We start from the raw sequence: 23,169 nt of genomic DNA, 5'->3' as shown, positions 1-23,169 counted from the left end.
CTCCCAAAGTACTGGGATTACCAGCGTGAGCCACCGCACCTGGCCTGAAACTCACGAAGAACCCACAAACTGGTTACACCTTATGATTTATTTTGACAAAAATCATGTCAGGTCCTTTAAAGATGATATTCAGAGGAGTATCTTTAAAATACCTTTAAAATAACAACAACAACAACAACAACAAGAGAAAAACAGGCCAGGCACAGTGGCTCACGCCTGTAATCCTAACACTTTGAGAGGCTGAGGTGGGCAGATCATTTGAGGCCAGGAGTTTAAGACAAGCCTGACCAACATGGTGAAACCCCATCTCTACTAAAAAACAAAAAATTAGCCGGGCATGGTGGCAGCCGCCTGTAATCCCAGCTACTCGGAAGGCTGAGGCAGGAGAATTGCTTGAACCCAGGACGGGGAGGTTGCAGTGAGCCAACATCGCACCACTGCACTCCAGGCTGGGAGACAGAGCGAGGCTCCCTCTCAAAAAACAAAACAAAACAAACAAACAAACAAAAATAACAGTCCAGATGCAGGGCCTCATGTCTGTAATCCCAGCACTTTGGGAGGCCAAGGTGGGAGAATCACTTGAGCCTAGGAATTCAAGACCAGCCTGGCCCAGTACAGCAAGACCCCATCTCTACAGAAAAATTTAAAAATTAGCCAAGCATGGTAGCACGCACCTGTAGTCCCAGCTACCCAGAAGGCTGAGTCAGGAATGGCTTCAGCCATGAGTTTGAGGCTGCAGTGAGCTATTATCATGCCACAGCACTCCAGCCTGGGCAACAGAGCAAGACCCTGTCTCAAAAAAAAAAAAAAAAAAAACCAGCTAAGTAAATAAACTATTGAATAAAGCAGGCTGAAGACCCTTACAGAGAAACTTCAGACTTCATCACTTTACTTGGAATTTTACTGCCAAGTGGGCTATGATAACAGAATCTGTACCACAACTTATTACTTTGCTAAAAATATGGACCCCAACTACACATCTATAACTTACACAGATTTGGAGATTAATAAAAATCTAACAGCTGATTTCTTTTTAAAAGTTTAGTCTGCAGGATTGGCACTCAAGAAAAAAAGAAAAATAAACAAAAATAAAAAATGAAGTTTAGTTCTTATATTAAGTCACCATAATTAAAATTCCCTCATAACAGCCTTCCTGTCCTTTCCATAGTATCGTTTTCAACCTGGGGTGCCGACAGCCTTCATTCCACAAAGATTAAAACACGAACTACTGGCCAGGTGCGGTGGCTCACACCTGTAATCCCAGGATTTTGGGAGGGCAAGGCAGGCAGATCACTTGAGCCCAGGAGTTCAAAACCACCATGGACAACATGGCAAAACTCTGTCTCTACAAAAAGAAAAAATAGAAAGGCATGGTGGCGTGCATCTATAGTCCCAGGTATTCAGGAGGCTGAGAGGTGAGAGGATCACTTGAGCCTGGGAGGTCAAGGCTGCGGTGAGCCATGATCTCGCTAATGCATTCCAGCTTGGGCAACAGAGTGAGACCCTACCTCACTACAAAAAAAAAAAAAAAAAAAAAAAAAAAAAAAAAACTACAGATCCAAAATAATAAATAAATAAATAAATCAGATCACTTAAAATAATGAGTTTGATTTAAGGAAAAATTTTTGTTATTCCAAACTTCATAATTTAAGGGTTTTTGTTTGTTTGTTTTTCTGGAGAGGGAGTCTTGCTCTGTCGCCCAGGCTGGAGTGCAGTGGCGTGATCTCGGCTCACTGCAAACTCTGCCTCCTGGGTTCAGGGGATTCTCCTGCCTCAGCCTCCTGAGTAGCTGGGATTACAGGTGCCCACCACCACACCTGGCTAATTTTTGTATTGTTTTAGTAGAGACAGGGTTTCACCATGTTGGCCAGGCTTATCTCGAACTCCTGACCTCAGGTGATCCGCCCACATTGGCCTCCCAAAGTGCTGGGATTACAGGTGTGAGCCACCGCGCCCAGCCTAAAGTTAATTTTTAATAGAATTTTTAGAAAATGAGAGAGGGAAGCTGAAGTAAAATCATTCAGCTGTTAAAAGGTATGTGAGATATTCAACAGACAAGTAAGTATTCAACCCTAGATTATTAGTCACGAAACATCAGCTCACCAGAAAGGTTTAATAGCAGAGCTTGCCTCTCACAGTGGCTCACGCCTATAATCCCAGCACTTTGGGAGGCCGAGGCAGAGTATCACTTGAGCCTAGGAGTTTGAGACCAGCCAGAGCAACATAGTGAGACCTCCATCTCTACAAAAAAAAAAAAAATTACCCAGGTGTGGTGGCGTGTGCCTGTAGTCTCAGCTCCTCGGGAGGCTGAGGCAGGAGGATTGCTTGAGTCCAGGAGTTTAAGGCTGCAGTGATCTATGATCACAGCACTGCACTCCAGCCTGGGTGGCAGAGCAAGACCTTTCTCTAAAATAAAACATAAAATAAAAGTAAGAGTTTACAAAAAAAAATAGCAGATCTCAGAAAAGTCACACAGCACTCACTCTTTTCATACCAAAAATGGCTCTATTATTTTTGTTCCTTCTAAATTACATTCACAAAAATCACTTTTGGCAAGGCAAATTATTATCACAGCTTACCACATATTATTAACAATGAAAAATGACCATTTTAGCTAAAGAAAGAAAAGTCCTGGACTCTGATAAACCATTTCCATAACGTATGTACCTTTTTACTGATTAACTAAACATATTATTTGGCTTACATTAAAACCTACATGTAAACCCAAGAGTCTAACAGACCTAACATTCATATATGAAATTATGTGCTAATACCTCAATATTGCAAATTCAAGACAGTAATTTGTACACTAGATTCGAGCATCTAGATTTACCATGTAAATGTCAAATGATACATCCACTGAGAAGCTTTTGAATCTAATTCATTCATTCATTCAATTCAGACTCTATCACATTTCTAAGTGGTGTCCTCAACTAGGGGCAATTCTGCCCCCCAAGAGATTTAACAACATCTGGAGGCATTTTTATTTGGAACAAGTAAGGGGCAAAAAGAAGGTACTATTGGCAGCTAGTGGGTAGAGTCCAGGGATGCTGCTAAACATCCTACAATGCACAGGACAGCCCCCCACAACACAGAATTAGCCAACCTAAAATATCAATGCTGCCAAGGTTAAGAAACTATGACGTGGCTGGGCGCAGTGGCTCACACCTGTAATCCCAGCACTTTGGGAGGCCGAAGAGGGCGGATCATGAGGTCAGGAGATCGAGACCATCCTGGCTAACACGGTGAAACCCTGTCTCTACTAAAAATACAAAAAAAAAAATTAGCCGGGCGTGGTGGCAGGCACCTGTAGTCCCAGCTACTCAGGAGGCTGAGGCAGGAGAATGGCGTGAACCCGGGAGGTGGAGCTTGCAGTGAACCGAGATTGCACCACTGCAATCCAGCCTGGGCGACAGAGCGAGAGTCCGTCTCAAAAAAAAAAAAAGAAAGAAAGAAATTATGATGTACAGAAAAAAAGTTTTTAAACCCATCTGTCTAAAAAACAGTACTCACTGCACCTTTGTTTCCTATATTATTTGCTCATTCCTTTCTTTTCATACTAGGCTTTGGCAATAAACTTGACCTCTTCCCATTTTTTCAATCAGCTTCTAACTTCCAAACTTGTCAATAGAATCATCATCATTCCAGTTAGCCAGGTTCTAAATCCTGGTGTCATCTTTGAATTACCCCTACCTTTTTTTTTTTTTTTTTTTTTTTGAGACAGAGTCTCGCTCTGTCACCCAGGCTGGAGTGGTGCAATCTTGGCTCACTGCAACCTCCACCTCCCAGGTTCAAGCGATTCTCCTGTCTCAGCCTCCTGAGTAGCTAGGACTACTGGCGCGTGCCACCATGCCCAGCTAATTTTTCTATTTTTAGTACAGACAAGGTTTCACCACGTTGCTCAGGCTGGTCTCGAACTCCTGACCTCGTGACCCACCCACCTCGGCCTCCCACAGTGCTGGGATTACAGGCGTGAGCCACCGCGCCTGGCCGAATTACCCCTATTTTTAATAATAACGGTAGTATTAGTAATGGCAGCAGCTAACACACATTTAGCTCATACTATGTGCCCAGCCACTATTCATTTAATACTAAGTACTATTATTATCACCACTTTACAAATGAAGAGTCCAAGGCACAAAAAGTTAAATAACTTGTCCCATGTCACAAAGCTCATAAGCAGCCAAGCAAGGTTTCAAATCCAAGAAAAATGGGTCCAGAGTTCATGCCCTTAACAAATACTCCAAAGTGATCTCTCTTCTTTCATCCGCTATCAAATCATAAAGTCCTTTAAGTTCCAAAGGGCAGGGACTCTGTTATGTTCACAGCAACATTCCCACAATCCAGTACATAACAGGTGCTCAAAAAAACCCTTGTTTGTTGAATGAATGAAAGGCCCCTTGTAATTACTCCTTCCATTTCCACTGCCACCACTCAAGGCCAGTCTTTCAGGTAAAGACTAGCCAATCAGGTAAATGGATATAAACTTCTTTGCCAGATTTTCCATAACCCAGTCCCATCCAGCCTATCAAAATTTTCTTTCTACTGCTTCTTAATTAGAATCATAAAATCTTAAAACCAGAAAGTATCTTAGAGATCATCCAGTCCAACCTCCTCACTTTACAGATAAAGAAACCCGAAGATGGTGACTAAAATCACCCAGGCAGGTGGAGCCAGAACCAGAACTTGACTCTTCCAATTTTTGCTCTATGATCTTTTTCTTCCAACTCATAATGATGCTTCATTCCTGACAGATGTCTCCTCACTATCCCATCAACAAATTATATCTATTCCCATGTTCCTGCTCAAGTTGTTTCTTCTACCCAACTTGTTCTCCCTCTCCATAGATCCAAATCCTCAAAATGTCTTCCTATTCCATTCTTCACGACTTCCTCTTTCTTGGAAAATCTTATATACCGAATAAGATAGTAGAGCAAGAGGATCACCGTTGCCTACTAGGCCAAGTTTAATGCATAGTAACACTTCCCACAAAGTGAAGCTTACTTGGATGATTTCTTCCCTGTAAACTGCTAATCCATTCTTCCATCCTGTGTTTTAGGAAGTGATTTTAATAAAGATTAGCTCATATATCACCTTCATAAAGTGTTCATATACCTGAAAGAAACACTCAAGCACATCTTTAATAAGAGACACGTGGCCAGGAACAGTGGCTCACGCCTGTAATCCCAGCACTTTGGGAGGCTGTGGCGGGTGGATCATGAAGTAGGGCATTCGAGACCAGCCTGGCCAACATAGTGAAACCCCCATCTCTACTAAAAACACAAAAAATTAGCCGGGCATGGTGGCAGGCGCCTGTAATCCCAGCTACTCGGAGGCTGAGGCAGGAGAATCGCTTGAACCTGGGAGGCAGAGGTTGCAGGGAGCCAAGATTGTGCCACTGCACTCCAGCCTGGGCGACAGAATGAGACTTCGTCTCCAAAAAAAAAAAAAAAAAGAGTTTGGGCCAGGAACCGTGCTGGCTCACACCCGTAATCCCAGCACTTTGGGAGGCCACGGCAGGCGGATCACCTGAGGTCAGAAGTTCAAGACCAGCCTGGCCAATATGACAAACCCCACCACTACCAAAAATACAAAAATTAGCCGGGCGTGGTGGTGCACACCTGCAGTCCCAGCTACTCGGGAGGCTGAGGCAGGACAATCACTTGAACCCGGGAGGCGGAGACTGCAGTGAGCCGAGATCCCGCCATTGCACTCCATCCTGGGCACCAAAGCGAGACTCTGTCTCAAAAACAAAAACAAAAACAAGACAAAAAAACAGTTTGGAGACAAGTATTCTAAAAATACATTGACAATGCGATTAAAATAATAGGTTTCAGACTACAGGGAGCATACATACACGTATGTATGTATATGGGCACGCGCGCACACACACACACTACAAAGGAAAACTTGTTCATATCCTGACTGACGTCCTAACTATGCCCACCAACCTCTAGCCCTTGCCGGCAATCTCAGAATTCTGTGTGTCCTACTCTGAAGCATAGTACAGAGGCTTTGGCAAAGCCTTTCATTTCTAGTAAAAACGAAATACAAAACAAAACAAACCACAAAAGCATGTCAAAAGTGATGAGATGATGCTACCTTCATCTTTCCTACAGAAAGGCATTTCAGGGCACTGTCCACAGTTCACTATCCTGACACTGCTCATCATCTAACGTAAGCACATACCTTGTACGCCACAATCTCCTGAAATTCAGTTCCCATTTCCCAATCCCTTAGGATACAACCCATTTCCCCTTCACTAACGACGGGTTTATGCTCCCACCTCTGGGACTGAGCTCATACTGCCCTTCATCCTTCCCTGTCCTGAAGCTGTCATTCACTCTCTTTCTGCAGCCGCACAGTCCCGTCCGAGAGTAGAGGACAGACCATCGAGGGTCCCCAAGCCCACTTCTCTTTCCTTCTCCGCCCCCGGGATCTGCCAGCCAAGCTAAAGACGCGAGGGGGGAGGGGTGTGACTCGCCTCCTAGGACTGGACCAGATGGCAGCGGATTCCGCCCCCACTCTCAGGCACCCTCCACCCTCCGACCCCCCGGGCAGCCCGTCCGCCACCCACCCCGCCCCGACCCCACCCCCGGCCTCCCGCACGCCCTCACGCCGGCTCCCGGACACACTCACCATGCTGGGTGAAGATATTGAAGCCGGTCTCTGTGGTGCGCCCCGCCGGGTCCCGCCTGCGGCCGGAGGGCCTGGCTGCACTGCTGCCCCGGATCCCGCGGGGCTGAGGCTGCTGGAGCCCCGGAGCTTCCCCGACGCGGCCCACCTGCTGCCCCATCCCTGCTCTCGCGTACTCCCGCGCCCCCGCCGACCCCTGGTCACATTCCTCCTCGGCTCCGGCCTCGGGCTCCTGGCGCTGCTCCGGCCTCTCCCTCCCAGCCCAGGCCCTGGCCCTGAGCGGCTGGGCCGCCGGCGGCTCCGCACCCGGCCTCCTCACGGCAGCCGCCGCGCTGCCTCCAGGCGACTCACAGATTCTGCTTTTCCCTCCTCCTCCCGTGGCTCCGCGCCCCCAACGCCGCCGCCGCCGCCATCTTTAAACCACCGAGCGCTGGGAAAGCGTGGGACAGAGCGTCTCCCGCCCCCCGCCCGCCAGTCACCTCCGCCGCTGGGAAGGAGGGCTTCCCGGCTGCCGCCCCGCCCTGCCGCGCTGCGCCCCCGCCCCCGCCCCGCCCCCGCCTCCTCGCAGGGTGGGTCCCCCAGTGCCCACCTCATTTGCGGGCCACCGCTGCTTGAGGTCTTTCGTCCTCCGCGTCCTGTCGCCGCACCTCGGCATCCCACCCCTCAATCCGCCTCAGCCGACCCCCTCCCGCGTTCAGCTCCACACGCTACCGCCTTTGGGGTTGGTCGGTCTGACCGGCCTTCCCCATCCCACCTCCACCTGTCAAATCAGTGAGTCGAGGGCTGAGTGCCCCCGCGTGCGCAGCTCAGGTGCAGGCACAGGTGGGGCAGAAAAGCACAAGGCATTTATTTGGTCCTTGCCATCCAGTTGAGGAGTTCTAAAATACCCAGAGGGATCCCTTTTAAACACCCTTGTCAGCAGCAGGCCTCCAGTAAAAATTAAAATGGTATAAAATTTACAAGAAGAGAGTAAAATGCTACCTTACTTGATTTTAATTTTTGGAGATTATTTCATGATGTTAAATCGCACTGGCCTGGATTGTGTGCCTTCTATAGTCTCATTGGGGACGCAATTGTAGCCCCATTCCTCATATTATATTACCATGAATTCCTCTTGAACTCTACCATCTCACCACATGTGAGTTTCTGTTTCCTTACAATGCCTGACAGTAAAGTTAATCTTCCCACTGGCATCCTTTATACACTGTGCACGTGGTCAGGTGTTCTTTTGATGACAAAGAAGAAAAAATATATATCTTTGACCCTGTTTCTTCTGAATGAGAACTTACTCATGTTAGCTTATGCGGTCTAAAGAGAGTGAATGAGGCAGAAAAGAAGTGTTTTATACGTACACATATACTATATACAATTGACTCGCCATCCCCCTCTCCCACTGTGCTTACTTGCATGTTAATGTTAATTCAATTTTTCTTAATTCTCAAAAAGCTTGATCGTTCTCCTGTTATTCTTTTGGCTTCCCAATTTGCTTTATAAAAAGTATCAGTTAATGGAGGTAGTACACTGAAATTTTGCTTAAATTAGACAGGACAGGAGCCACTGCAAAGAAGGAACAAAACAACCACTGGAAAGGTAGGGTTGGGAGAAGAGGTGGATGAAGCTCTCCTTTGCATATCTTTCCTGAACCAGGTTGACCTTAGATGAACCATCCACTGACGTAGATATTGCCTCTTATAAAAGCACTATGAAGGCCGGGCGCGGTGGCTCACGCTTGTAATCCCAGCACTTTGGGAGGCCGAGGCGGGCGGATCACGAGGTCAGGAGATCGAGACCACAGTGAAACCCCGTCTCTACTAAAAATACAAAAAATTAGCTGGGCGTGGTGGCGGGCACCTGTAGTCCCAGCTACTCGGAGAGGCTGAGACAGGAGAATGGCGTGAACCCGGGAGGCGGAGCTTGCAGTGAGCCGAGATCGCGCCTCTGCACTCCAGCCTGGGTGACAGAGCGAGACTCCGTCTAAAAAAAAAAAAAAAAAAAAAAGCACTATGAAATTATTCCATTGCTATCCAGGGTGTGGCCAGAAATAACTGAAATTACCTCCAAAATGGGAACGGAAACACTATGTGTAAACACTGGATAAAATATGAATTTTCCATTTGGATTAAAGTTTCCCTGTGTTTAAAATACCTTTCTTTTCTTCTAATTCCCAGTGTTTGCAACTACTGAAAAAAATTCATTCGCAAGGGATAAAGATGTCACAGAGCCGGAATTTGGTTTACTGTTTGATTTTTATTATGGGAGAAAATTTTAATTTGGGGATAATGGTTTGGTTTCTCTGCTAATTCATGCATACTATATAAAAATAGATGAATATATAGGTTGAACATCTCAAATCTGAAAATCCAAAATGCTGCAAAATTCGAAATTTTTTGAGCACCAATATGACGCCAGAGGTGGAACATTTCACACATAAGTACTTAACATAAACTTTGTTTCATGCACAAAATTTTTAAAATATTGTATTAAATTACATTCAAGCTATGTGTATAAAGGTGTATATGAAACATAAATGAATTTTGTGTTTAGACTTGGGTTGCATCCCCAAGATATCTCATTATGTGTATGTAAATATTCCCAAATCTGAAACACTTGTGGTCCGAACATTTCTGATAAGGGCTGCTCAGCCTGCAGTAGAGTGCAGTGGCTAAGGGCAGGGGCTCTGAAGCCGGACTGCTTGGGTTCATAACTTGGCCCTGATACTTATAAACTATTTGATCTGGGCAAAGTACATAAACTTTTTGTGTCTCAGTACGTTATCTGTAAACTGATGATAATAACAAATAGTATCTACCTTATAGGAATATTGTGAAAATTAAATTAGTCAATATATATGTATAGTACTTAAAACAGTATTTGGCATATAACTGGTGTTATATATGCATATACTATTAATACAAAAAACATAATGGTTTTAGGTTTTACAAGCCTAACTTTTTCAAATTATATATATATATACATATATATACTTAGATCATGGGACAAATTATAAAGCATTTATTCAGGTCAGCCCCCTCTACCTGCCACCCTGTATATAACTAAAAACAAAAACACCAGCCACCAATAAAAATATGTAGAATCATATAATCCCTTTATTCATCATACCTACCTAGTTAACACCAGCAAAGTGTACGTGGAGTATTACATAATACCTTTGTTTTACATATGAAGATCTCCTCTACCATTAATTCTTAAGATCCTATACAGACTAAAGCAAATATCATGTAAATGGAGACTTAGTTGGCATCCATTATCTTGCCAATGTTTTCTACTCTTTCATTTTTAAAGTGAAAAGAGAACTTTCCGAATAGGGAAAGCAGGGAAATAGACTAGAGAGATTTAGTTAATTAGGTACAGAAAACTATTTCACCTCAATATAACCAAGCCAAAGTGACTTGCCTGAGAATTACCTAAGGCTCATTACCATAAGCAGCGGTTACTGCCACAACAACTCAACATCTAAAATAATCCCAAATAGTTCTGTCTCAGACTGAATTGAGGGAGCTGAGAGCTTCAGGCAGGGGCAGAAATCAGGGAAAGAAAGTAGCAGGGATGGTGCACATAGCACAAGGACAGCCTTACGTGAGCAATGGCCAGAGGCTGGCGTAAAAGATCAGACACATCACCAACAGCAATAAGGCGTGCTGAAGATACAGATACTCTTCATCCTCATCATCCTTATCACAGGAGCAACACCACTGTCTCCAGAAGGAAGGAGCTTGTGAGTAATGCCTCACTAATCCCTGACTTCACCGGTCTGCATTTCTAGGCTATTGCCATACTTTTTACAGTTTTACAGTATCTCTCATATCTACCTCTTCCCTTCATCTGTATAAACAGCGTTATGTAAGACACAGTGTTAGCTTAGGCTCAGGTCATCTCTGCACTGGTTTCTCCTGCTACTGGCCCTTTCTTCCTAGAGATTCCTCACCTTTAGCACCAAGCAACTCACTCAAAGAAACTACTTCTCTCATTGCTTTGACCACACTCTCCCTTTCCTTCATTATGTACAAAGTCTAAGTCTAAAATTTTCACCTAATGGGCCGGGCACAGTGGCTCATGTCTGTAATCCCAGCACTTTGGGAGGCCAAGGGGGGCGGAACACTTGAGGTCGGGAGTTTGAAACCAGTCAGGCCAACATGGTGAAACCCCGTCTCTATTAAAAATGCAAAAACTAGCCGATTGTGGGGGCACGCGCCTGTAATCCCAGCTACTCGGGAACCTGAGGCAGGAGAATTGCTTGAGCCCAGGAGGCCGAAGTTGCAGTGAGAGGAGGTTGTGCCACTGCACCCCAGCCTGGGTGACAGAGGGAGTCTCTGTCTCAAAAATAAATAAATAAATAAATAAAATAAACATTTCACCTAGTGTTTCAAAGTTATTTTCCAGGATAACCTGGATTATAATTGCCTAATGTTCTTCCATCTCCTGTTCCTTCAACCTCCACCCTTCCTATGGCAGGCATACATACTTTATCCAATTAGCCTGTTTCTGAGGTGTATCCCTTTTAGCTATGACTTTTGCAATAATTATATTCTCCCTAGTATAAGTCTCAAGTGACTCCCTTACAGGATTCTACTGTCCTCTTCAGTATTCTATTCAGATCCTGCCTCCTTGACAAGAGAACCTCAGACTCATCAATACAGACCTAACAGTTTCCTTGGACTCTACTCAGTACAGGCCTTAAACAACCATAGCTGGTAATAATTCTTTGGTTATAAAATTCGCTTACCTTCCTCTACATCCCTCAAATATGGTTTTTTTTTTTTTTTTGAGATGGAGTCTTGCTCTGTCACCCAGGCTGGAGTGCAGTGGCGTGATCTCTGCTCACCGCAAGCTCCGCCTCCTGGGTTTATGCCATTCTCCTGCCTCAGCCTCCCGAGTAGCTGGGACTACAGGTGACCACCACCACATTCAGCTAATTTTTTGTTTTTTAGTAGAGATGGGGTTTCACCGTGTTAGCCAGGATGGTCTCGATCTCCTGACCTTGTGATCCACCCGCCTCGGCCTCCCAAAGTGCTGGGATTATTTGACATGACTCAAGTGTCATAGAGTTGGAAAGAAACTTAGAGGTCGTGTAGGCTAATCTCCTGGAATCCTCTCTGCAGTAATTCCAGTGAGGGTATCCGTTTCTTTCAAAAGGTTCTAATTATTAAAACGTTCCTCCTGGGCTGGGCACAGTGGCTCACGCCTGTAATCCCAGCACTTTGGGAGGCCAAGGTGGGCAGATCACAAGGTCAGGAGATCGAGACCATCCTGGCTAACACAGTGAAGCCCCGTCTCTACTAAAAAACAAAAAATTAGCCGGGCGTGGTGGTGGGCACCTGTAGTCCCAGCTACTCGGGAGGCTGAGGCAGGAGAATGGCGTAAACCTGGGAGGCGGAGCTTGCAGTGAGCTGAGGTCACACCATTGCACTCCAGCCTGGGTGACAGAGCCAGACTCAGTCTCAAAAAAAAAAAAAAAAGTTCTTCCTAAAGATAAACTGAAAACTGTTCCCCTGAAACTTCCACCTGTCTCACCCCAGTTCTAATTCTACCATGTAGCTACACAGAACAAATCTAATCTTTATTCTACATGAAATCCTTCACATATTTGAAAGCTATCATGTTTCCCCAATCTTTTATTTTCTTGCATATATGCATATGTTTATATAGTTATGTTTATCTGTATTTGTCTACGTGGGCTGAAAATGTTAATGTAGATAAATTGAGAGAAAAAAATTTTGTTGTAATTGTATGTATAGCATTTTTCTTTTTCTTTTCTTTTTTTTCTGGAGATGGAGTCTCACTGTGTTGCCCAGGCTGTAGTGCAGTGGCACGATCTCGGCTCACTGCAGCTTCCGCCTCCCAGGTTCAAGCAATTCTTCTGCCTCAGCCTCCTGAGTAGCTGAGATTACAGGCATGTACCACCACACCCAGCTAATTTTTGAACTTTTAGTAGAGATGAGGTTTCACCATCTTGGCCAGGCTGGTCTTGAACTCCTCACCTCGTGATCCACCTGCCTCGGCCCCCCCACAGTGCTGGGATTACAGGTGTGAGCCACCACAGCCTGGCCAGCATTTTTCTTAAACTGTTTATGTACGCAGTTCTTTGGACTTTGTTTATGTGATTTGTCTCTGCATTGTTGTATTAAATCTTTAAAGACCTATGGAGTGCCAAATACAGTTCCATTTACAGATTGACACTTTAAAAGTCTTTTTGGATGAGATAACGAGGAGGAGGAGGAGTTAGAAGATTCTTATCTGGCTGGCACAGAATTAGTCATTCTCTTTGAAAGTAGGGAGACAGATTAAATGACCTCTTGTTCGTTTTAGCCCCAAGAGTGTATGATTCAACATTTCTTTGATTTAAAAAACCTTATAAATTATTAGGAGACTATTTCAAACAATTGGCCAAGTGCTGTATAAATGTTACCAGTAGCAATAATATCTATTCATTTAAAATTAATAAATTATTACTCATCTCCCTTTCAAAGGTAATGAAATAGCTGACTAAACAATCCATTTAACAGGTAGCCTATCACTAACTGTAGTGTAGTGGGCCTGGGCCTAGTTTACTATTTATGTGAAATGGGTTGTTTCAGTTCTCTACTGCTACATAACAAAACCTCCCACAAAACCTAGTGGCTTAAAACAGCAGTGATTTATTACTTCTTGCATTTCTGTGGATTGGCTGGACAGTTCTGCTGATCTTACCTTGGTTCATGTTAACAGCATTGGCTGGGCTAGACGGTACATGATGACTGAATGCGCGTGTCTGGCCGTTGGTGCTGCTGCCAGTTGGAGTGCCTCAGCTCTCCTCCATAAGGCCCTTACAATCTGAATTGGGTCCCCCACCACCACGAAATTCAAATATTGAAGTCCTAACCTGCAGTACCTCAGAATGTGACTCAGAATGTTTGGAGATAGGGTCTTTGAAGAAGTGACCAAGTTAAAATGAGTCCATTAGAGTGGTCCCTAATCCAATAGGACTGGTGTCCTTATAAGAAGAGGAAATCTAGACACAGACACACACAGAGGGAAGACCTTGCAAAGATACAGAGAGAAGGTGGCCGTCTACAGACCAAGGAGATGTCTCAGAAGAAACCAACCTTGATCTTGGACTTCCAGCTTCCAGAACTGTAACAAAATAAATTTCTGTTGTTTAAGCCACCCAGTCCGTGGCACTTCGTTATGGCAGCCCTAGCAAATTACTACAACCAAATTATCAAAAGATAGAAAATTAAGATTTCTAATGCTCTATTTTATTTAATTATTATCATTATTTGAGATGGAGTCTTGCTGTGTGGCCCAGGGTAGAGCACAGTGACACCATATCGGCTCACTGAAACCCCCGCCTCGCGGATTCAAATGATTCTCCTGCCTCAACCTCTTGAGTAGCTGGGATTACAGGCTCCCACCAACATGACCAGCTAATTTTTTTGTATTTTTAGTAGAGATGGGGTTTCACCATGTTGGCCAGGCTGATCTTGAACTCCTGGCCTCAAGTAATCCGCTCACCTCTGCTTCCCAAAGTGCTGGGATTACAGGCATGAGCCACCGCGCCCAGCATATTTAATTCATATTTAATGAGCGCCTTCTGTATTCCAGGCGCTGTACTAATTACTGGGGATACACTGGTGAATAAGACCAACCCGCTTATACTCTACTGAGGAAGACATCCATAAACAAGTAATTACAATATCGTGTAATAAGTGTTGATAGGGGGATAAGGGGTTGCTGTGGAAACATATAACCATTTGAAGGTGAGGTAATTGAGGAGATGTGGAACTTCTCCCAGGAGTGGGCAAAGGGAAAGAGGTAAGAGATAAGTAGGAGTTAGCTTAGCAAAATGGGAAGAGCACTGCATTTTAGGGAACATTGAGAAACAAATTTAGCCTGCCCTTTTTGGCAGAAAGCAGAGTTACAAGAGATGCACCTACGAAGTGGAGAGGAAACAAGGATCCTGAGGAAGGTCTGGAAAACCCTCTGAAAGGAAAACACAGGACATTGTCTTTGCAGCTTCTTCATCTGCTCTTGGCAGCTTTCTAGATAGCTTAACAGAAACTTTGGTAGTTTCTGAAGCCACTGAACTAGTAGCTTATTCACTGAAGGAAGGCACTTGTATTCACAATAAATACAATGGCACTTCTGCATGGTTCAATTATGTTTTTTTTTAAGTCTTCATAAATTGCTAAAAGCTTTCTCTAATTGTGAGGATGTTTATTACATATCACTTCAAAACATTAACATGCTGAGAAAAGTCCAAATGAAATAACACAACTTACTTGTTCTACTGACACCATTCTCCAGTTTACTAATTATGTGTAAGTAATTCGCATGAAGCAAACATGGTTGCACCAGAGCATTTGTATTGATTGTATTGGTTACATTGTGATTATACCAGATAATCAACTCAAACTAGCTTAAGCAAAAAATGGATTATAACCATGATTTCATCAAATCTCAGAAGTCTTGAATTCTAATATGACCCATTAAATGGGTTGAATTGTTTCCCCCAAAAAGATATGTTGAAGCCCTAACTCCTAGTACCACAGAAAGTGAACTTTTTTGGAAATAGGGTCTTTACAGAAGTAATCAAGTTAAAGTGAAGTCATCCAGTATAACTGGTGCCCTTTTAAAATGAAGAAATTTGGACACAGACATGAATAGGGCTTCTGAGGTACTGGTAGTGTTCTGCTTTCAGATGCTAATGGAGTGTTTACCTTGCAAAATTTGTCAAGCAGTAAACTTATGAGAGAGATATGTATTTTATGTGATTTCTATATGTGTGTGTATGCATGCATATATATATACAGTTGTCCTTCTGTATACATGAGGGATTGGTTCTAGGACCCCCAATGTATACCAAAATTCGTGCATACTCAAGTTGTCCGGTGTGCCCTGCAGAACCCTCCTGTACAAAAAGTTAACTTATGTATGTGCATATTTCACATCCCTTGAAGCCATCTGCCTTTGATTTAAAAACTCTGCATATAACTACACCCTTGTAGTTCAAACCCGTGTTGTTCAGGGGTCAAATGTACACACATAAATACTTTTCTGTTTAAATTATTTTTAATTGGAACATAATTGTTGTACATATTTAGTGGGTAAGCATATGGACTTTTCTGTATGAACACTACGCTTCAATAAAAAGATGGGGTGGGGGTGGGGGTGGAGGTACTGGCTTTCAAGTGAGAGAAAACAACCTAAGCAGGACACAGAGGCTTGATGAGCTTATCCTGGAACATCTCATCAAATGGGAAAAGAAGAGGAGCTGGTGGTGGCAGAGGGCAGAGGAAATGTATTAAGTAGTGGAACTTAAAATTGGCCTGGATCCGTTCTGTTTCTAAGAATCTATGCTTTTGTCATACCCCAAGGCCATATAGATAGTTAATTATTTAAAAAAAAAAAAAAAAAAAAAAAAAAAAAAAGGCCGGGCATGGTGGCTCACAACTGTAATCCTAACACTTTGGGAGGCTGAGGCAGATGGATCACTTGAGATCAGTAGTTCGAGACCAGCCTGACCAAATGGTGAAACCCCGTCTTAACAAAAAATACAAAATTAGCCAGGTGTGGTGGTGCATGCTCATAAGTAATCCCAGCTCCTTGGGAGGCTGAGGCAGGAGAATCGCTTGGACCCAGGAGGTGGAGGTTGCAGTAAGCTGAGATCGCACCATTGCACCCCAGCCTGGGCAACAAGAGTGAAACTCTGTCTCGAAAAACACACACACACAAAACATTAAAGACCTGTGGTAGGTTGAAAACATGGCCATAATATTTTGCTGGTCTTTTTTTTTTTTTTTTTTTGAGATGGAGTCTTGCACTGTCACCCGCGCCCGGCGTTGCTGGTCTTTTTATCAAGAGGTAAATCTATTTCCCCACCCTTTAAACCCTTTGAATCTCTACTGGCCTTGTGACTTGCTTTGACTAATAGAATATGGTGGAAGGAAGGTTGTAAGAGTTTTGTAGCTGAGGACTCAGGAGGCCTTGCAGGGTTTGTTCTTGCTCGCTTAGCATCTGGGACCACCATGCTATGAGCAAACTTGGTGTTATGGGTGGGCTGAATTGTGCCTCCCACGAAATTCATGTGTTGAAGTCCTAACCCCTAATACTTCACAATGTGACCATATTTGGAAATAGAGTTCTTACAGAAGTAATCAAGTTAAAATGAGGTCACTGGGGTGGACCCCCTCATATTTCTTTTTAATTTTTTTTTTTTAAGGGATGGTGTTTCACTCTGCCACCTAGGGTGGAGTTTAGTGACACAGTTATAGTTCATTGCAGCCTGGACTCTTAGGCTCAAGTGATCTTCCTGCCTCAGCCTTCCAAACAGCCAGACTACAGGTACATGCCACTCTAATATTTCTTTTGGAAATTTAAATTGAAAATGATCAGGTAATAAATTCTCATTTTATGAAATTTACAAAAGCAGAAAAGTATAAAGAAGAAGGAAAAAGCTATCCATACTCTCACCACTCAGATATAAGTATTTTTGGTGTTTTTCTTTTTTTTCCTTTAAGCATTCTTTTCTTTTGTTTGTGCATATATACACAAACATTTACATTTTTGTGGGTTTTTTTTTTTTTTTTTGAGAGTGCATTTTGCTCTGTCACCCAGACGGGAGTGTAGTGGCGTGATCTTGGCTCACTAAAACTTCTGCCCCCCAGGTTCAAGCGATTCTCCTGCCTCAGCCTCCCGAGTAGCTGGGATTACATGCGTGTGCCACTAGGCCTGGCTAATTTTTTGTATTTTTAGTAGAGACAGAGTTTCACCATGTTGGCCAGGCTGGTCTCAAACTCCTGACCTCAGGTGATCCGCCTGCCTCGGCCTCCCAAAGTGTTGGGATTACAGGCGTGAGCCACTGTGCCCAGCCCATTTTTGTTAATTTTTTTTTTTTTTTTTTTTTTTTTTTTTGAGACAGAGTTTCACTCTTTTGCCCAGGCTGGAGTGCAATGAAGCAATCTCGGCTCACTGCAACCTCCACTTCCCAGGTTCAATTGATTCTTCTGCCTTGGCCTCCCAAATAGCTGGGATTACAGGCATGCACCTCCACACTCAGCTAATTTTTTATTTTTAGTAGAGATGGGGTTTCACCATGTTGGTCAGGCTGATCTTGAACTCCTGACCTCAGGTGATCCACCTGCTTGGGCCTCCCAAAGTGCTGGGATTACAGGCGTAAGACACTGTGCCCGGCCCCCATTTTTGTTAATTTTTTAAAGTAAATAATACGCATCTTAGTTATAAGAATTAAAGTAATACAGAACATAGATTAAAAAGGTAAAAGTTTTTCTTTATTCTCTCCTCACTACCCTGTTAAGAGTTGGTTCACTTGTTTTAAAGCAAAATTGGGATCATACTATAAATACTGGTTTTCAAATGTTCTTTTACCTTTATCAACAGTAAGAAATACATTTTACATTGCAATATAGTTAATGCAGTTATTAACACACACATATAAACACACACAACAAATTTTAAGAATTTTAGAGGCTGGCCATGTTAGCTCACACCTATAATTCTAGCACTTTGGGAGGCTGAGGTGGGAGGACTGCTTGATCCCAGGAGTGCGAGACCACCCTGGGCAACGTAGTGAGAGCTCATCTCTACAAAAAAATGAAAAATTAGCTGGGCATGGTGGTGTGTGCCTATGGTCCCAGCTACTAGGGAGGCTAAGGTAAGAGTATACCCCGAGCCCAGGAGATCAAGACTGCAGTGAGCTATGATTGTGTCACTGCACTCTGGCCTGGGAGAAATAACAAGACCCTGTCTCAAAAAAAAAAAAAAATGGATTTCAGGAAACAATTCCCTATTGTTTGTTTTTTTTTTTTTAAGACAGAGTCTTACTCTGTCACCCAGACTGGATTGCAATGATGTGATCATAGCCCACTGCAGCCTTGACCTCCTAGGCTCAAGCAATTCCTCCTGCCTCAGCCTCCCAACTAGCTGAGACTACAGGTATGCACCACCATGGCCAGATAATTTTTAAGCTCTTTTTTTTTTTTTTGAGACGGATTCTCGGTCTGTCACCCAGGCTGGAGTGGAGTGGCGCAATCTTAGCTCACAGCAATCTCTGCCTTTTGTGTTCAAGTGATTCTCCTGCCTCAGCTTCCCGAGTCCCGAGTAGCTGGGATTACAGGTGTGCATCACCATGCCCAGCTAATTTTTTTTTTTTTTTTTTTTTTCCGAGACAGAGTTTCACTCTTGTTGCCTAGCCTGGAGTGCAATGGCACCATCTCGGCTCACCGCAACCTCTGCCTCCCGGGTTCAAGCAATTCTCCTGCCTCACCCTCCCGAGTAGCTGGGACTATTGGCATGTGCCACCACACCTAGCTGTTTTTGTATTTTTAGTAGAGACAGGGTTTCACCATGTTACTGAGGCTGGTCTCGAACTCCTGACCTCGGGTGATCCGCCCTCCTCGCCCTCCCAAAGTGCTGGGATTATAGGCGTGAGCCACTGTGCCCGGCTAATTTTTGTATTTTTAGTAAAGATGTGGTTTCACCATGTTGGGCAGGCTGGTCTTGAACTCCTGACCTCAGGGTGATCCGCCCACCTCAGCCTCCCAAAGTGCTTGGAATACAGGTGTGAGCCACCGCGCCCAGTCAATTTTTAAATTTTTTAGAGACAGGGTCTCTCTATGTTGCCCAGGCTGGTCTCAAATTCCTGGGATCCTCCCACCTCACCTCCCAAAGTGTTGGGGTTACAGGCATGAGACACTGTGCCTGGCCTATAATCCTTACTCTTACTGCAATTTACCGCTATTTTCTATTCTCTTCTAGTCTTTATCTTTTTGTTTGTGTGTTAAGCACTACACTTATCGAGGGACAGCCCAGTCAGGGTAAAGGAGAATCCATGTTGGGAGGACAGTCACCAGGAGGAAGAAATGTTAGAGTCCAAGTAGGCTGAATAGAGCATCCCCACAGAGCAACAATCTTGTGTGAGCATCTGAATAGAGTGAGAAAGCCAATTATGTGAAAGGAGTGGCCCAGCATGAAAATCCCAGGTCCTGGGAAGCCCCTTGCCAGCAACAGGAAAAGTCCCAGTGCAAAAGCCTTGTGATGTCCCCCAAAACAGAGGCTGAAAACAACACTATTGTTAGTGTCAAATAGATTCAACATAAATTATCTGCCTTCTGTAGTTGCTAGTTGCTGCTCCCGTCTCAGTTCCCCGGGCTGATGTTGGTCACTCTGATTAGCAGTTCACAAGAACAGATCTTCCATTGTTGCCTTACTCCAAGGGATGCAGTTGAAGTGGGTTATTTATGTGTTTTGTAATATTCTGTCTTTGACTTTGCCTGTGGATTAACGATTGTGTTTTGTATGAAGATAGTACTATTTAACTTTTAATATTGTGACCATGTTTTCTAAAAGTTCAAATAATGAAAAAGAACAATTACAATACCTATGCCAGCATTACCTTGACATCATTGCAAAACAAGACTAAGCTACTGTGTTGTTTTAATGCAATATAGATAGAAGGACTCATATAACAAGATTAAAGAGGCAAATAACCAAAACAGCATACCACACAATTTGCAGGAAATAATTTGGAGTCGGACAGTGAAAGTACTAACTTTAAGACTAAATCTCACAAGTCCAGAATGAGAAAGGTAAGTACTTCTGAATCAATGAAAAATTTTTGCATCTCCTCAAAAGACACCAATGCTCAGTCTAAAACAGTTGCTGGTGAATTGATTTGGGCATATCACAAAAACTAACATGGATTAGCACGCATTCCTTGATTGCTCTGTGAAACTGAATAAAGTTATATTTTCTGATTCTGAGGTTGCAACTAAATGTCTTGTTGGCAAACAAAAGGGGAAATTTGATGACAGATGGGTTGGCCCCTCATAATAGAGAGCTGATTCTGACAGGTCCTACCAACAGTCACACTTTCTTTCTTTTTTTTTTGAGATGGAGTCTCCCTCTGTTGCTCAGGCTAAAGTGCAGTGGCGTGATCTCGGCTGGCTCACCTTAACCTCCTACTCCTGGGTTCAGGTGATTCTCATGCCTCAGCCTCCCGAGTAGCTGGGATTACAAGGCACGCGCCACCACACCCAGCTAATTTTTGTAGAGACGGGGTTTCACCACGCTGGCCAGGCTGGTCTTGAACTCCTGACCTCAAGTGAGCCGCCCACCTCAGCCTCCCAAAGTGCTGGGATTACAGGCATAAGCCACTGCGCCCAGCCACCAACAGTCACACTTTCTACAGTCTATCAAGTGATGCCTTGAGTCACAGAAAAAACAACAATAAATTCTGCAGGTACAAGACTCCAGTACATGAGAGTTACTGCCCAAGGCCTTGGGAGCCCAACCCCTGCCTCCATGTGCCCTGGATGCAGGAGATGGAGTCAAAGGAGATTATTCTCTAGCTTTAATAATTAATGTTGTTTTCCCTGTTGGATTCTGGACTTACCTGGGACCAGTTACCCCTTTCTTCTTGCTCATTTCTCCAATTTGGAATGGGAATGTCTATTCTATGCCTGTCCCATCATTGTACTTTGAAAACACTTAGTTTTTTAATTTTACAGGCTCACAGTGGGAGAGGAATTTACCTCAGGACGAATCTTGCCTTGAGTCCCACTCATATATGATTTAGATGAGACTCTGGACTTTGGATTTTTGAGTTGATGCTGGAAAAAGTTAGACATTGGGGACTATTGGGATGGAATGAATGTATTTTGTATTGTGAGAAAAATATGAATTTGGGGGACCAGGGGCAGAACACTATGGTTTGAATGTGTCCCCTAAAGCTTACGTGTTGTAAACTTAATCCCCAATGCTACAATGTTGAGAGATAGGGCCTAATAGGAGGTAATTAATGTCATTATTGTGAGAGTGGGTTAGTTATCAAGAGTGGGTTTGTTATAAGACCAAGTTCGGCACCCTCTTGCTCTCCCACTCTCACTCCTTGCCCTTCCACCTTCTGCCGTGAGACAAAGCAGCAAGAAGGCCCTCGCAACATGCTGGCTGCTTGATCTTGAACTTCCCAGACTCTAGAACTGTGAGCCTATACATTTCTGTTTATTATAAATTGCCCAGTCTGTGGTATTCTGTTACAGCAGTACAAAATTGATGAAGACAATGTATGATTTGTTCACTTGTGCCCTGAATGTTTGTGTCCTCCAAAATTCCTACATTGAAACCTAATCCCCAGTGCAATAGTATTAAGAGGTGGTGCTTTTAGGGGATGATTAGGTCATGAAGACTAGCCCTCATTAATGCGATTAACACCTTATAAAGGGCCTGAGTAAGCTGCTGCATTCTTCTGCAACGTGAGGACACAACAAGAAGATGCCATCTATGAAGCCAAGGGTGAGCCCTCATCAGACACTAAATCTGCTGGCCCCAGGATCTTGGACTTCCTAGCCTCCAGAGCTGTGAGCAGTAAATACCTGCAGTTTATTAATTAATTAATTTATTTATTTATTTATTTTATTTTTTTGAGACAAAGTTTCACTCTGTCGCCCAGGCTGGGGTGCAGTGGCGCAATTTCGGCTCACTGCTACCTCTGCCTCCTAGGTTCAAGTGATTCTCCTGCCTCAACCTCCCAAGTAGCTGAGACTACAGGCACCCGTCACTACACCTGACTAATTTTTGTATTTTTAGTAGAAATGGGGTTTCACCATGTTGGCCACACTGGTCTCAAATCCCTGACCTCAGGCGATCCGCCCACCTTGGCCTCCCAAAGTGCTAGGATTACAGATGTAAGCCACCACGCCTGGTCCTGTTGTTTATTTTATTTTATTTTTTATTTTTGAGACGGAGTCTCGCTCTGTCACCCAGGATGGAGTGCAGTGGTGCAATCTCAGCTTGCTGCAAGCTCTGCCTCCTAGGTTCATGCCATTCTCCTGCCTCAGCCTCCGGAGTAGCTGGAACTACAGGCACCCACCACCACGCCCGGCTACTTTTGTGTATAATTTTTAGTAGAGACAGGGTTTCACCGTGTTAGTCAGGATGGTCTCGATCTCATGACCTCGTGATCTGCCCGCCTCAGCCTCCCAAAGTGCTGGGATTACAGGCGTGAGCCACCGAGCCCGGCCCATGTTGTTTATAAATTACCCAGTCTAAGGCATCTTTTTATAGCAGCTCAAACAGACTAAAACAATAATAAAAGTTTTTGGTGAGTTTTCAATTTTCTTAAAACATGCGGAAACACTCAATGAAACTTTTGACAGAAATGGAAGAAGGTAGCCTATTTAGACATGTGCCTATAAGATGACTATCATTGATGCCTGCCATAGAAAATATTGACTTGCCATAACATCATATTTTCAAAGTATAGGATGAGAAGAATATTCATTTCTAATTTGCAAATTATTCTGAAGATGAGAATGGAGGAAAGGATTACAGTAAAACAGAAATTTATGTGCCATTTCTCCAAAACTATTTGATGATCTTTAAAGAGGACTAAGTAGCCTTAAAGGGGGGAAGGGTATGAACGGAACACCCCGAGTTGCCCACTGTTACATGTAGGTTGCAACAAAAAATCACAGTGGAAAAAAAATGACTCTTTTTTTTTTTAGAAATAAGCCTCCT

General features: G+C 43.8%; 1 protein-coding gene across 2 annotated transcripts in view; it reads right to left on the bottom strand.

Moving 5' to 3' along the window:
• Window positions 1-7,074, bottom strand: part of ABL2 (ABL proto-oncogene 2, non-receptor tyrosine kinase) — a 125,737-nt gene extending 118,663 nt beyond the window's left edge. Inside the window, exon 1 of one of the 2 annotated variants that reach the window (XM_012511595.2) lies at window positions 6,640-7,074. In XM_012511595.2, the coding sequence (XP_012367049.1) occupies window positions 6,640-6,796 (157 nt within the window). In that variant the 5' untranslated portion in view covers window positions 6,797-7,074. The remainder of the gene's footprint in view (window positions 1-6,639) is intronic. The other variant, XM_012511593.2, reaches the window with a different exon arrangement.
• Between the last annotated feature and the right edge of the window lie 16,095 nt (window positions 7,075-23,169).

The sequence above is a fragment of the Nomascus leucogenys genome, chromosome 12 (genome assembly GCF_006542625.1).
Source record: "Nomascus leucogenys isolate Asia chromosome 12, Asia_NLE_v1, whole genome shotgun sequence".
Classification (NCBI taxonomy): Eukaryota; Metazoa; Chordata; class Mammalia; order Primates; family Hylobatidae; genus Nomascus; species Nomascus leucogenys.
This window is presented reverse-complemented; position numbering and strand designations above follow the sequence as displayed.